At 60.4% G+C, this 12,400-nt stretch overlaps 2 protein-coding genes across 2 annotated transcripts; both read left to right on the forward strand.

The window, feature by feature from the left end:
* Positions 1 to 907: 907 nt before the first annotated feature.
* OTOS (otospiralin) lies at positions 908 to 2,322 on the forward strand (the record flags this gene model as incomplete). Its single annotated transcript, XM_081142480.1, has 3 exons — positions 908 to 965; positions 1,062 to 1,088; positions 1,764 to 2,322. 3 exons carry the CDS (start codon positions 908 to 910, stop codon positions 1,946 to 1,948), a joined length of 270 nt encoding a protein of 89 aa, XP_080998606.1. The 3' UTR covers positions 1,949 to 2,322.
* A 998-nt stretch (positions 2,323 to 3,320) lies between these two features.
* COPS9 (COP9 signalosome subunit 9) lies at positions 3,321 to 7,610 on the forward strand. The gene is made up of 3 exons (XM_081142939.1): positions 3,321 to 3,429; positions 5,071 to 5,143; positions 7,349 to 7,610. Exons 1-3 carry the CDS (start codon positions 3,367 to 3,369, stop codon positions 7,384 to 7,386), a joined length of 174 nt encoding a protein of 57 aa, XP_080999065.1. The 5' UTR covers positions 3,321 to 3,366; the 3' UTR covers positions 7,387 to 7,610.
* Positions 7,611 to 12,400: the final 4,790 nt, after the last annotated feature.

Raw genomic sequence — 12,400 nt, forward strand, 5'->3', positions numbered from 1 at the left:
GGGCCCCTGGGGGCAGGGCCATGAGGCATGGCTACCATCACGGTATAATCAGAGTGGCCTGACCCACAGAGGCCCCTGGTGCGGCCGGCAGTGACCGGGACAGGGACGGCTGCCCTCCCCACGGCAGGTCAATCACTGTGCTCACATAAGCAGGACGCGCTAGCCTGCAGCCGCGGGGTCGGGCTGGCACCCCCACTTCCTGCCTGCAGTGGGAGCCCTGCCCGGCCCCCCTGTCCCGGGGGCAGCTCTGTGATCACCCTGCTCCCCTGAGGGGGGATCTCAACCCCAGTGTCGGGCTCAGAGACTCCGAGCGTCCCTCCCCTGGCGCAGAGGGAGCGGGTTTCTGCGAGCACCGGTGTCGAATTCATTCCTAACGCCTTCCGGAGGGGCCTGTACAAAGATGTTTTTCTACCAATTTCATCTTTGGGTCAGATTCCAAAAGTGGACGCGTGGGATTCCGCTGCCAGCGGGTCACAGAGGCCCTCAGTCCCCTGGAGGGAGATGAAATAAATTCACTGTGACGGTTCCCGAAGGTGACGTCTCCATCCTGGCCCCGGCCTTTTATAAAGGGGGCCTGTGTGCTTCGGGCTGAGGCTGAGGGACAGGAGCAGTCAGGTAACCCCGACAGGGCAGCCGATGGGGGTGCAGGTTCTTAAGTTGCTAAAGTTAAGTAAGGCCAACGAGACAGGGTTTAGCCTCGGGAGAACGGCCGGGAGCCGCTGACACTGGACGGTTGTGGAAACACAGGATGGTCTTTCCTCCGGAGCTGTTTTCCAGGAGCTGCCACTCTGGGGGTGGCGGGAAGAGCTGGGGCCCGAGGGTGGGCAGCCTCACCTCTCTGGTTCCTCCCGCTGCAGGTGGACCTGAGCGAGCCGTCAGTCAGTCTGTGGCGAAGCACCCGGGGGAGATGAAGACCTGCCTGCTGCCCGCGGTGGCCCTCTGCCTCCTGCTGGGGCCCCTGGCGGGTGAGCAGCTGCGTTGCCTCTTCATGCCCCTGGGAACAGCCGGCGCAGGGGGGTCCTGCCCTGAGCTCTCCTGGGTGACTGTTCCCTTCTTTGCAGGGGCCAAGCCTGTGCAGGACGAGGGAGGTACTGCATCTGCCTCGGTTTCTTTTCTCCTCTCGGTGGGGTGGGGGGGGGGAAGAGGGGCTTGGTGGGTGCTGCTTCGCATTCTCAGGTGGACAAGATGAAGGGGAGCCCTGGTTCTGCTGGAGGTGGAGCCGGTGTCCACAGAGGGACTGGAACCCCTTCCCCAGACTGTGCCCTCCAGGCCCCTGGGGACACACCAGGCAGGAGGGAGCTGGATTTGGACTCTGCATGGTGTTGGGACCTCCGAGCCCCTGAGGACACTGACATTCCCACCCTCAGACCCAAGTCCCAGCTCGGTGCAGTAACGTGCAGACTCCAGGGCTGGGGGTCTCCTCTGAAATCCCACCAGGACTCCCCCACGTCCCCACCACAGTGACTCCTCCCTGCTCAGTATGTCCAGCCCAGGGGCCAGATTTCCCCTCCTCCCTTCCCTGCCTTTGTGCCCCTCACAGGAGTCAGGGCAGGGTCAGGTCATCCCCCACTGCTCCTTGGATGACCAGGCTCCAGGGTGCTTTCGGGAGGCCCTGGGATGGCCCAGGTTGTGCTCCGGCCGGGAGGGTTCCCTCCCTTCACCGGCACTGCTGGGCCCCTCCACCTGCCGGAGGCCCCCGGGGAGGAGCGGCCTCGGCAGGACCAGCAGCGCAGCCCCAAGCCCGGTTGTCCTGTGCCCTCCAGACCCCTACGCGGAGCTGCCGGCCATGCCCTACTGGCCCTTCTCCACCTCCGACTTCTGGAACTACGTGCAGTACTTCCAGACGATGGGCGCCTACCCGCAGCTCGAGGACATGGCCCGCACCTTCTTTGCTCACTTCCCGCTGGGGGCCACCCTGGGCTTCCACGTCCCCTATCAGGAGGAGTGAGGGTTCCGGCCTGGTACCCCGGCCTCGCCAATAAACTCCTGACTTAACACGCACAACACACGCTGTGGTTTTCTTTCAAGACAAGCTGCGCTCAGGCCTGTTCACCTTCTCATCTGTGGGTGGACGCGTCTGTAACCAGACTGCAGATCTGTCTCAGGACTCACTGGTTGTGTCACCCTCTCACCTAACCTCACGATGCCCCTTGGAGGGGGTGCAGGTCCCCTGGAGCGTAGGTGGGGAAACTGAGGCAAAGAGACACCAGGTAACTGCATGACTTGTGGACGGGACCCAGAGCCCGTCCAGACAGCTGCTCCCAGAGGCCCTGCCCGTGGCCACCAGGCTGGGCAGCAGTCACCCGGGGCAGGGGGCCCTGCCTGGACGGCCACCCCTCACGCTCAGCACACTCCCGAGGGCCGTTCACAACGGGGCGGCAGGAGCCCCGTCTGCGAGGAAGGGCCCGGGGCCTGGGCACAGGCCATTTGCATGAACCTGGGCCACTGAATCTGCACACTCCAGGGGCAGGGGAAGGACGGGCCCTGGGTGCCTCCCGGGCAGACCCGCAGTGCCCTGGCCAGGACTGTCCCCTCCAGGTGTGGGCAGTGCCCCTCAGCTGCCCTGGGCGCATAGCTGGGCTGCACTTATGTGGAAAAGACCCGACTGTCCCTCCCTCTTTTCTCCAAGGGAGAAACCCCCGCGCCCCTGGCACCCTCAGCGGACACCCCACGCCCACGAACCTGCAGGCAGCCGGCTCCCGCCCCGGGTGTGGGTGACCCCCGTTCACCAGCGGGCTCGTTCCGTCCACGCTCCCCTCCTGGTTCCCCTGTCAGACCCGGGGGCACCCTCCGCTTCCCGCCCCGCGCCCTCGGCCCCACCCTCGGCCCCACCGCGGAGCCACCCACGCGCACAGCAGCACCGGCACGGCCACGGCCACGGATGCCGGGCCACGGATGCCGGGGCCACGGATGCCGGGGCCACCGTCCCCGGACACACCCGAGCCCCCGGGGTCGCGGCTCCTGCGCGGCTGCGATCGGTGGCGCCCCGCCGCCCGCGCCCGCGGCCTGTGTCCCGAGTGGGTCCGGGCCCACGGGATGTGTCATTCCGGGGGAACCTCCACGCGCGCCCGCCCACGGCCTCGGCTCTTCCCCCGCCCCCGCCGCCTGCTGCCTGCCCCTCGCTGGCCCGGCCCCTCGGCGGGCCCGTTAGTGGCCGTGGCCGCGGGTCGTGGCCGAGCAGCTCCGCTCGCGCCCCGCGGGCGGGTGGGACGCGCCGTCCAGGGCGGGCGGGGCGGGGCCGGGCGCAGACCCCGCGGGGGACCACAGAGGCGCGGTCCTCCGGCGCCTAGACCTGCCGCGGCGCGCGCCGGAAGAGGCGGCGGCGGGCCGGAAGCTGGCCGGGGGTGCCGGGGACGCGGCAGGGAGATGAAGCCCGCGGTGGACGAGATGTTCCCCGAGGGCGCGGGGCCCTACGTGGACCTGGACGAGGTGAGGCCGGCGGCTGCGGGCGTCCCGGGACCCTCCAGGGCCCCCAGCCCGGGGTCGCCCCTGCGGGACGGAGGCCGCCGCCCGGGACGGCGGGGCGCGCGCGAGGGGGCGTCGGGGACGGGACACGGCTGTGCGGTCGGCGCCCCCGGGGGCGTCGAGACGTGTGGTCTGCGGGAGGGAGCCGGGGGGCGGGGCTGCCTGGCGTCACGTGACCTGCTCGGGAGCTGGGGCGGGGCTGCCTGGCGTCACGTGACCTGCTCGGGAGCTGGGGCGGGGCTGCCTGGTGTCACGTGACCTGCTCGGGAGCTGGGACGGGGCTGCCTGGCGTCACGTGACCTGCGCGGGGAGCCGGGGCGGGGCTGCCTGGCGTCACGTGACCTGCACCGGCCCGCGCGGCCCCGGGACCCTGCCCCGCGAGGACTCGGGGTGCGAAGCGGCCTTGCGCCCCGTCACCGCCGCAGTGACCTTGGCCAGGGGCCGGGCCTCGCGCTCTCAGCTTGGCGGGGACACCCCCCCCCCAGGCCCCGGTGGGCGGGCGCGGGCTGCAGGTGCGGGTGAGGGAGAGTGGGGCGGCCCTGGCAGCGGCGCCCTCCGGCCGGCCCGGCGGAGGCTTAGGACAGCGGGCTGCCGCCGGACGCTGGACGGCGCTGGTCCGCCGGTGGACAGCGTTGCGGGGGGAGGCCTGGCCGGAGCGGGGTGCCCGGGAGAGCAGGGGCTGGAGGTGCCTGGCCGGTCATGAGTGTGGGGCGGGGCTCCCTGCACCCACGCAAGGCTCTGCCACTGACCCCGATTGCTCCGGCCTGTGAAAGGCGCTGCTCTAGGCGCGTGGGACCCCTGCGGGGGCGGATACGCTCCGATCTGGGAAGTTTGGGGAGTAGGAGACTCGAAGACAGCACCTGCAGGCGGGGGTGGGCGAGCCCCGCACAGTAGTGAGGGGAAGAGTTCCCACGATGTGTGATGACGGTCACGGGGAGGCGGAGAACCCTGGGCGGGTCCCTGGTTCTGAGCCAAGCGAGGGGCGCGGGAGATGCTCACCTGCCGCGAGCAGGGAAGGGGCGGAGGAGCCTGGGCGAGCGAGCGGGAGTCCGGGCCGGCGGGGTGGGGCCAGAGGCGCAGGGTTCTGCCCTGAGCTCTGCTGCGCCTGGAGGGGACTGCTGACCCTGCGCTCACTGGCTGCCCAGCCTGGTTGTGGCTCGGTTCTCCTCCCAGCGTAGAGCTGTGGCATGGGAGGTCCCCAACCCCAGGCAGCGGCGGGTCCCTGGGGGAAATGGTTCAGGTTTTGAAGGAGCAGGGAGCAGGCCAGAGCAGGGCAGTGCTGGGGCTCAGTGTTGCTCGAGTTTGTGGCTACTGTGGCAACCATGCCCAACGGCGTTTAGGTACCTCTGCTGGAGGTTTATGGAGAAGCGGTGTTTAGGGCAATGGCAGGACTGTCTGAAAGGCAGGGAGGAATTTAGACCCAAGGAGACCTTCAGAAACGTTCACACCTCATCCACACCCACTGCCTTCACCTGGAACGAAACTTGGCCTCCGACCTGGGCACATCCCTGCTCCTCACCGTCCTCCTACAGGGGGTGGCCTGGGCCGAGTGAGGCCATGCTCTCTGACAACACCAATGACACACCTAACCTCTCCCTTCCGCAGGCCGGAGGCAGCACCGGGCTCCTGATGGACTTGGCAGCCAATGAGAAGGCGGTTCACGCGGACTTCTTTAATGGTGAGGTGCCAGCTTTAATCAGGACGTTTCTCCTGCAGCTGTGCCGTGGAGCGACTGGGTGCCATGAGTGGTTTGGATCACGGAACAGTGAAGCCCAGACCCAGCGCCATTCTCAGAACACAGCACAGCTTGTGCAGAACGATAGCGTGGCTGTTAGCACTGGCAGCCAGCCCTGCCATTCAGAGGAAAAAATAGCACAAAATTGCTCCCAGTCTCACATTCCAGGCCTTGAGTTTGGATACACAACAGCGGCCGGGTCTAGGCCATGGCCTGCGATGCAAGGCACAGGCAGGGGGACCTGTCTGGTGTTCTCATCTCACTCTCTCCCGATGGCTGGTTTCTCGCCTTCCCCTGTTTGCCACTGGTCCTGCCCCGCACTGCCATTCACAGAGAAGCAGCCACTCTCTGGCCTCACCCCCACCCCACCCCCAGACCAGGGCCCATTGGTACTTAGACCTTCCATGCCAGGTACCAAGAGTGTGTGTAGTTTTACCAAAACACAGTGAAAACACTTCGTGAGATGTTCCTACACATGAGAGGGGTTGGTTTTCTCGGCCTCAGAGTTTCTCAAGACCTTGCTTTTCCAGGTTACGTTGGTTTTTAGTAAGAGTTCAAGTCATCAGTAGAAACACAGACAGTTTCTTAGGGGGGTTGAGTGGTGTTTTTTCCCTGTGTCATCCTTGAACTCAGGATGCCTGCTACTACTACAGAGACCTTTTGTCACTAGTTAGTGGCTGTTAGGATGTTACTTGTCACGTTGGTTTTCAGTGTACCAAAGACCCTCAGAAAGCCTGAGTCCAGGATATTTTTTCTGGCTCCTTTTCAGCCAGTCATTGCTTAAAAGGAGAACCAGGATGCCTAGTTAGGTACAGACTTCCCAGGGAGCCCGGCCACCCCCCTGAGGCAGCATCCTGGCTGCCACCAGCTCCTGTCAGAAGGGGGGGGAAGTGACTCTTGAGCTGAGCCTCGAGAACAGAATAGCACTTGTCTCAGCTCTCAGCAAGGGGTGTGGGGAACAAATCGTGAAAGGGGTGGGCCCTCTCCCAAGCCACCTGTGGGAAAGTGCAGCTCACACAGGATGGCTTCAGAGGTCCCTCACCCCAGCCCCGGAGGAGTGTGACCTCTCACACCTAACCCTGAACGACCCACTCACATTCTGATGACATCCTCTGCCAGCCCATGGCTTGAGGGACAGTGCTGTTCCAGTGTTCACGTGATTTCCAAACGGAGTTCCGATGGGAAAGTGTCTGTGAGGGGCTAGGCTGACCTGCCAAGTGAACAGTCAGCAGCGTGAACAGCTTAGGGCCCTTGTTCCCTCAAGTCAGGCCAGAGAAAGCAGAATAGCTTTGTGCCCGAGTCATTGAGCCCACTGCCTGTCATCTGTGAGTGTCCTGTGTTCAGAAGCGGTCACTGTGAAGGCTGAGGGGGTTTTAGATGGGGCTTTTTCTGAATCCTCCCCGCTCACTGACTGAGGTTCTGATGGCCTGTGTCCTGCAGGCAGTGGGGCTCTAACCGTGGCCGAGGCTCATCCTCTTTGCTCACTTGTTTCATGAGATGGTGCAGGCTGGGACAGTTCTGTGACAGGAGCCCTGGCAAAGGTGATGGCACTGTTTCCAGGATCTGACACCTGAGCCCAGGCTGGTGGGCGTGAGGGGTTAGCTGGGGTGCTCACAGCTGCAGGGCTGCTGGCCAGGCCAGGCTGTGGGAGAAGGCAGGCATTGCTGGGACCGACTGTCAGTGTGGCTGGGGAGGCATGAATGCGGGGTGTGGGGACGTGAGCAGGGTGGCTGCCTCCCTGCACCCCACGCCTTTTCAGTGCACAGGCCACATGAATGGGCTTTGTTTTTTCCCATTGCAGAAGGATACATGTCCTTGATAGGGGATTTAGAAAATACATATAATAGTAAGTGAAGGGAAAGAGCAACTATGGTGTTGCCCACCCGTTGCAGTAAGTAGTACGCTGTGCGTGGGTGGCATTTCTTCCTGTCGGAATTGGACTTAGACTGTGTTTCTCGAGCTTGACTGTCAGTCAGACTCCTCCTTTAAAGGGGTTCATTCTCGGGTGGCTCAGGCCTTCCACCTCCTTCCTGGGAGAAACCTTCCTTAATCAGCTTGCTCGGCGTTTTCTGTGTTCTGTGTGACCACATAATTCATTGTGAAATTACTTGTGTGCCCCACTGATGCCTGGTTCTGTTCATTATGCAGATTTTGAAGATCTCTTTGATGATGACGACATCCAGTGAGGCGCCGTCCGCGGTCCTGCGGTCAAGCCTTTGCTGCCTGGGCATGTGGCGCAGCCCTCGGGACAGACAGGGTGGTTCTGCGGAGTAGGTGGGAACTCCTGGAATGCGGAGATGGGTAACCAAGAAAGGGCCGTGTCAGCCACGTGGGTGAGGCCTGTGCACCTCTGAATGTGACCTGCTGCTGTCCTCACTTCAATTAAAAAAGTGATGTTATTGCAGGGTGATTCTCATTCTCACGTTTCTGAGTGAACGTCTGGTCCCTAAAGCTTCCTGTGTATGCTCACCCGTGCGCGCTGGCTGCTGCGAGGAGCAAGGTGGTGGCACAGAAGCCTGCACTGCGTCCTGTGTGCGGTGCTGAGTCACCTGGGTGGTTCGTGGAGGGGGAGTTTGTGTGAGACGGTCAGCAGTGCAGGGTGGGCAGGGGTCCTAGCCACACGGTCAGGACCTGGCTCTGGGTCCCCTCCCTGCTGCACGGTCCCCCACCCATGCGGGGCCTCGTGTTTTCCTGCCTTCACCTCAGAGAAGCTGCTGTCCCAAACCTGAGGCCCCAGACTCAGAGGACAGCACTCACACTGACAGTTTTCTCACTTTCTCTCCCTAATCTCCTCCATCACAGACCTGTGTGCTCATCTCACCACATCTAGAGAGCCCACTGCGGAGGGAGGCTGGGGGCTGTCGGCCCCAGGCTCGGCCGCCAGCAGGCTGTAGGATGTTAGGAAGGCAGAGTGGCTGCTTGGGGAGGAGTCGGCTGAGGGCATGGAGAAGAACAAGCGTGTGTGGCAGGATCCTCAGGAGTGAGAGAACCAACTTGTGGGAAAGCTTTGGAAGGACGGGTGAGCAGGGGACAGCCATCCCCAGGGCTGTAGGACCCCTGGACTCAGGCTACCTCCGTGTGTCTGTCCACTGCTCCTTTGGCTCAGATGGTCTCGCCACAGCAGGAAACATGGTTCCAGCAGGGCTCGTGCCTCAGTGTCGCCTCTTCAGGGGGCTGCGTGTCCTGGGCACACACTTGGGAAGGCCTCTAATTGGCCTGCTCTCTGTCTGTCTGTCCCCTGGTCAAACAGCAGCCAGGCTTCTGGCTGAGAAGGTGGCAGCACCCGTTAGCATCCCAGGGCTGTGGAAGGATGTGCTCTGTAGGATGACACCCTCGGTGCTGCAGTAGGTGATGTGGAAAATGTATTCTGCTCACAAGTGTTTTTGGATCCCTGAAGCTATGGGTTCTAAAAGTGAGAACCCGCTGAAAGGGAGCCCTTTTCTAAACCACAGGCTGTGTGGGGTCTGGTTCTTGAACCTGAGTTTGGAGGGGTAATAGTAGAGGACAGCTGGGATGTCAGCTGTGTCTGAGGAGCCTTTGGAGGAACCATGTGCTCTTCCGGCCCCTGGGCCTTGTCTGGGGCGGGGAACATTCCCCTGCGTGCGCCTTTGCAGCGCTGTCTGTTCCAGGAGGAGGATGCTTGCGGCCTGTAGCCTTCCTCGGGGCTCGGACCTGCTGGGAGAGGAGCCAGGCCTCTGAGCTCTTGGACGGACAGTGTCTGGGCTGGCACTTCCAGAGCAGGGCACATTTTTGAAAAGGCAGCGTATTGACTTTAGAAACTTGACTGCTGTGAATTCTGTCTGGAGCCAAGATGAGAAAGTGCTGAGGAAGATGCTCAGATAAAAAGCCCCTCTGTCCCTCTGGAACTGGGCCTCTCCCCTGACTTAGGACCCAAGGAGGCCCAGAATTCAGGCTTCTACAAGGGCAGCAGGGACCGAGGCCCTGCCTGGCCTGCCCTGCACCCTCCCCGGGGACAGGTGAGCATTTGAGGCCACCTCTCCCTGCATCACGCCCACACCTCGCCCAGGTCAGTGCTGGGTGGTCACAGTCCAGCTCAGAGGCCTCTTAGGTGCCCATGTGTGTCAGTAATTGTCACACCCCCTCCCCGAGTCACAGAATGAGCTCATCAATGTGGCTTTACTGGCTCTTACCTGTGCTGCATAGTGTTGAGAGGGAGCGTGACTGCACCTAGCAAGTGGTCAGAGGGGCTGGCAGGGCAGGGCGGTGGGGCCCAAGTGAGCTAGCTCCTGACCTGCTGGATGACCCTGCCAGAGGGACAGCGGGTCCCTCTGTCCCTGTACCCAAGCAGAGGAGTCACAGCAGGTGTTCAGTAAATGTCTTAGTGTGAATAGACGACAACCCATGCAGTGTGTGGGGACATGGAGGATAACCGAGTACTGGGTCCTGCTGGGCTCCCCACACAGGTGCTTGGTGGGCGCCAGGTCCTCAGCAGGGCTTCCGCACTCACACAGGAAGGCCTGGCAGACCCACAGGTGGGGTGCGAGTTCACCTGAACGAGGTGAGCTGGGCTGTTCAGAGATGGTGCCTCTTTCCAGCTGGGCTCAGCTAGGGCTCCCCTGCGCCAGGGCAGCAGGGGTGGACTTGCACAGTCGGAGAGTCGCTTGTGGGTGGGTCAGTGACGCTTCCTGCAGGACGGAACCTCTGGGGACCAGGACGACCTGCTCCCACTGCAGCCCTTGGGCGGTGCTGGCTCGGCTCTGCTTGTCCTCTTTCCTCTTGGGTCAACTTTAAACTGTTTTGCTGAGACTTAATTTATCATGTCCCTTGGAAGTGCTCACTGTCCCCAGCTGTGCCCGGCGCAGTTAAGTCAGTGTTGAGATAACCTGCTGGAACTCACTGAGACAGAACCGCGAGCCTGCGGGCGAAGCCACATCCGGAGAGTGAGCTGTGCTTTCTCACTTAGCATCTTGCTGACGACCGAAACTGTCCCCAAGGTCCACTCACTGAAGGCCAACTCTGCGTCCAGCACTGTGTCCTCAGCACGTCCCGAGGTGGGTAGTGTGCTCAGGGTGCAGATGAACCGTGACCTCACTGAGGACGGGGGAGCAGGACACGCAGGCCCAGGCTGAGGTCCACCTTCTAAGACTTGCTTCCTGGAGGAAGTTATGTAACGTCCCTGCCCCTGTTTTCCATCCACACAAGTGAAGGTGACACTTAGCTCAAGAAAAGATTAAAAATTTCTGTTCAGCAAAAGCTGCCGTGGAGGAATCATCCATCTGTCCTCTGCAGACCGAGGAGGACAGCACCCACAGGCCTGTCTCACCCGTGGTGCTGAGGGAGGAGCCAGAGGCCAGGGCTTGGTTCCGTTTGTGTGATGACCCAGCGCAGGCAGAGTTCATCCTGGGGATGCAGGTCAGAAAGTGGGTGCCTCGGGCTCAGTGGAGGTGGGCAGGGGAGGAATTCACTGGAAATGGGGGGATGGTGACATGGTGCCATTTAACCATCAACATTCATCAGAACTAGTGCTTAAAACCTGTGCCCCTGCATCCATGCACGTTGTACATCGATCATCTTTTTAAAGGAAAGTGTGTTGGCAAATGCCGGCACCCATCTAACTTCTGTCACGTGGAAGACAGGGCATTTCCGTTACCCCAAACCAAACATTCCCTCTTGTAGTTAAAAACCTCCCCGCCTGGCCCTGGCTCGACTGGCTGGAGCGTCGTCCGTACAACAAAAAGCAGAGGGTTCGGTCCCCAGTCGGGGCACATACCCAGGCTGCAGGTTTGATCCCCGGTTGGGACACATGGGGCAGACACTGGAGATAACTAATCAATGTTTATCTCCCTCCCTCCCTCTCTCAAAATCAATTTAAAAATACATATCCTCTAGTGAGGATCAAAAAGATAAAATAGCAAAAACTGATAATGGTGAGTTATACCTCCTTCTAAAAACAAACGAGGATGCCACCCTCCTACACAGGGCCACGGCCGTCCTTGTCTTGGTGAGGGAAGGCACCCAGCAGAAGGTGGGACAAGTAGGTGCCTCCCAGTTTTTGAAAGCCGACCAGAAGGGCAACTCTCAGCCCTGGAAGAGGTGGACCGGGAAACGTGAAGCATGGGCAGTGTTGGCAGCCGTAGACAGACCATCTGGAGAGACCAGCCCGAGCCTCCCCGTACCCAGCGAATGCCCATTTCTCAGTGTCTTGGTTACGGCTGAACTCCTGCCCTCCGCAAGACAGGGCGGATCTCGTCTATTCTCACGGAGTCTTCCCCAGGCCACCCCGGCGTCTCCACCAGAAGGGACTTCCCCAGGGAGCCCACAGCTATCCCAGTGAGAGCCGAAGCTGCCTTTCTCACGTGACAGACGGTCCAGCTCCGAGCTCCTGACCACGGTGGTGGTGCAGGATCCCTGGGCGTGGCCAGAAGCAGAAGGCCAGCGAGATCTTACGGGAGGATGGGAGGTTGGATCTCGAGTTGGTAATACTGCCCAACTGTACTCATTTGACAGAGCTCACAAAACTTTACAACTTAATAAATTATAGCTCAATAAAGCATCAGGGGGGACATTCCAGTAAGAGAAATCTACAGCAAACATGATATTTAGCAAAGTATTGAAAGCTCCTCCCAAACACACACACATTCAGTCTAAGTTAAATTTTTTTATTTCCATTGTTCCAGGATTGTCAAAAAGACTCTTCTTTCTCCACCTCAACACTTTTCTCAAAGATCAATTTACCACTTATATGTGGTCAATTTCTGGGTTCTAGTACACGCTGTTCATATATAGTGTATTCTGTTTATAGAATACACTACATGTCTATCTTTATGCCAGTCTCATGCTGACCTGATGACTGAATTTACAGTAGGTCTTCAAATCAGGTAGTAGACACCCTTCAATTTTCTTTTTCAAAAATGGTTTTGACTCTTCTAAGACCTTGTATATAAAAATCTTAGAGTAAGATTTTCAAATTCTAAAGCCTGCAGGCGTTTTTATTGTGACTGTTTGAAATCTATAAGTCAATTTGGAGAGAATTACCATCTTAACATTGAGAAAGTAACCCATGAACATGGTGTATCTAGTTTTCTTTCAGCAGCACGTTGTATTAGTGTTTGCCTTACCAATATTTTCCAGTCTTCAGGATGAGCATTGACAACAGGCCAGGGGCGTCTGGCTCAACCCTTGTTGGGCACCTGAAGCCCTTGGCACGTCAGGTAATGGCCAGTTTGGAGACTCCTGGAC

This window comes from Miniopterus schreibersii (assembly GCF_964146895.1).
Source record: "Miniopterus schreibersii genome assembly, chromosome: 7".
Taxonomy (NCBI): Eukaryota; Metazoa; Chordata; class Mammalia; order Chiroptera; family Miniopteridae; genus Miniopterus; species Miniopterus schreibersii.

Coding starts and splice junctions, on each gene's coding strand:
- COPS9 (XM_081142939.1), top strand. CDS start 3,367: ATGAAGCCCGCGGTGGACGAGATGTTCCCCGAGGGCGCGGGGCCCTAC. Junction 3,430..5,070: donor CCTACGTGGACCTGGACGAG/GTGAGGCCGGCG, acceptor TCCCTTCCGCAG/GCCGGAGGCAGCACCGGGCT. Junction 5,144..7,348: donor TCACGCGGACTTCTTTAATG/GTGAGGTGCCAG, acceptor TTCATTATGCAG/ATTTTGAAGATCTCTTTGAT.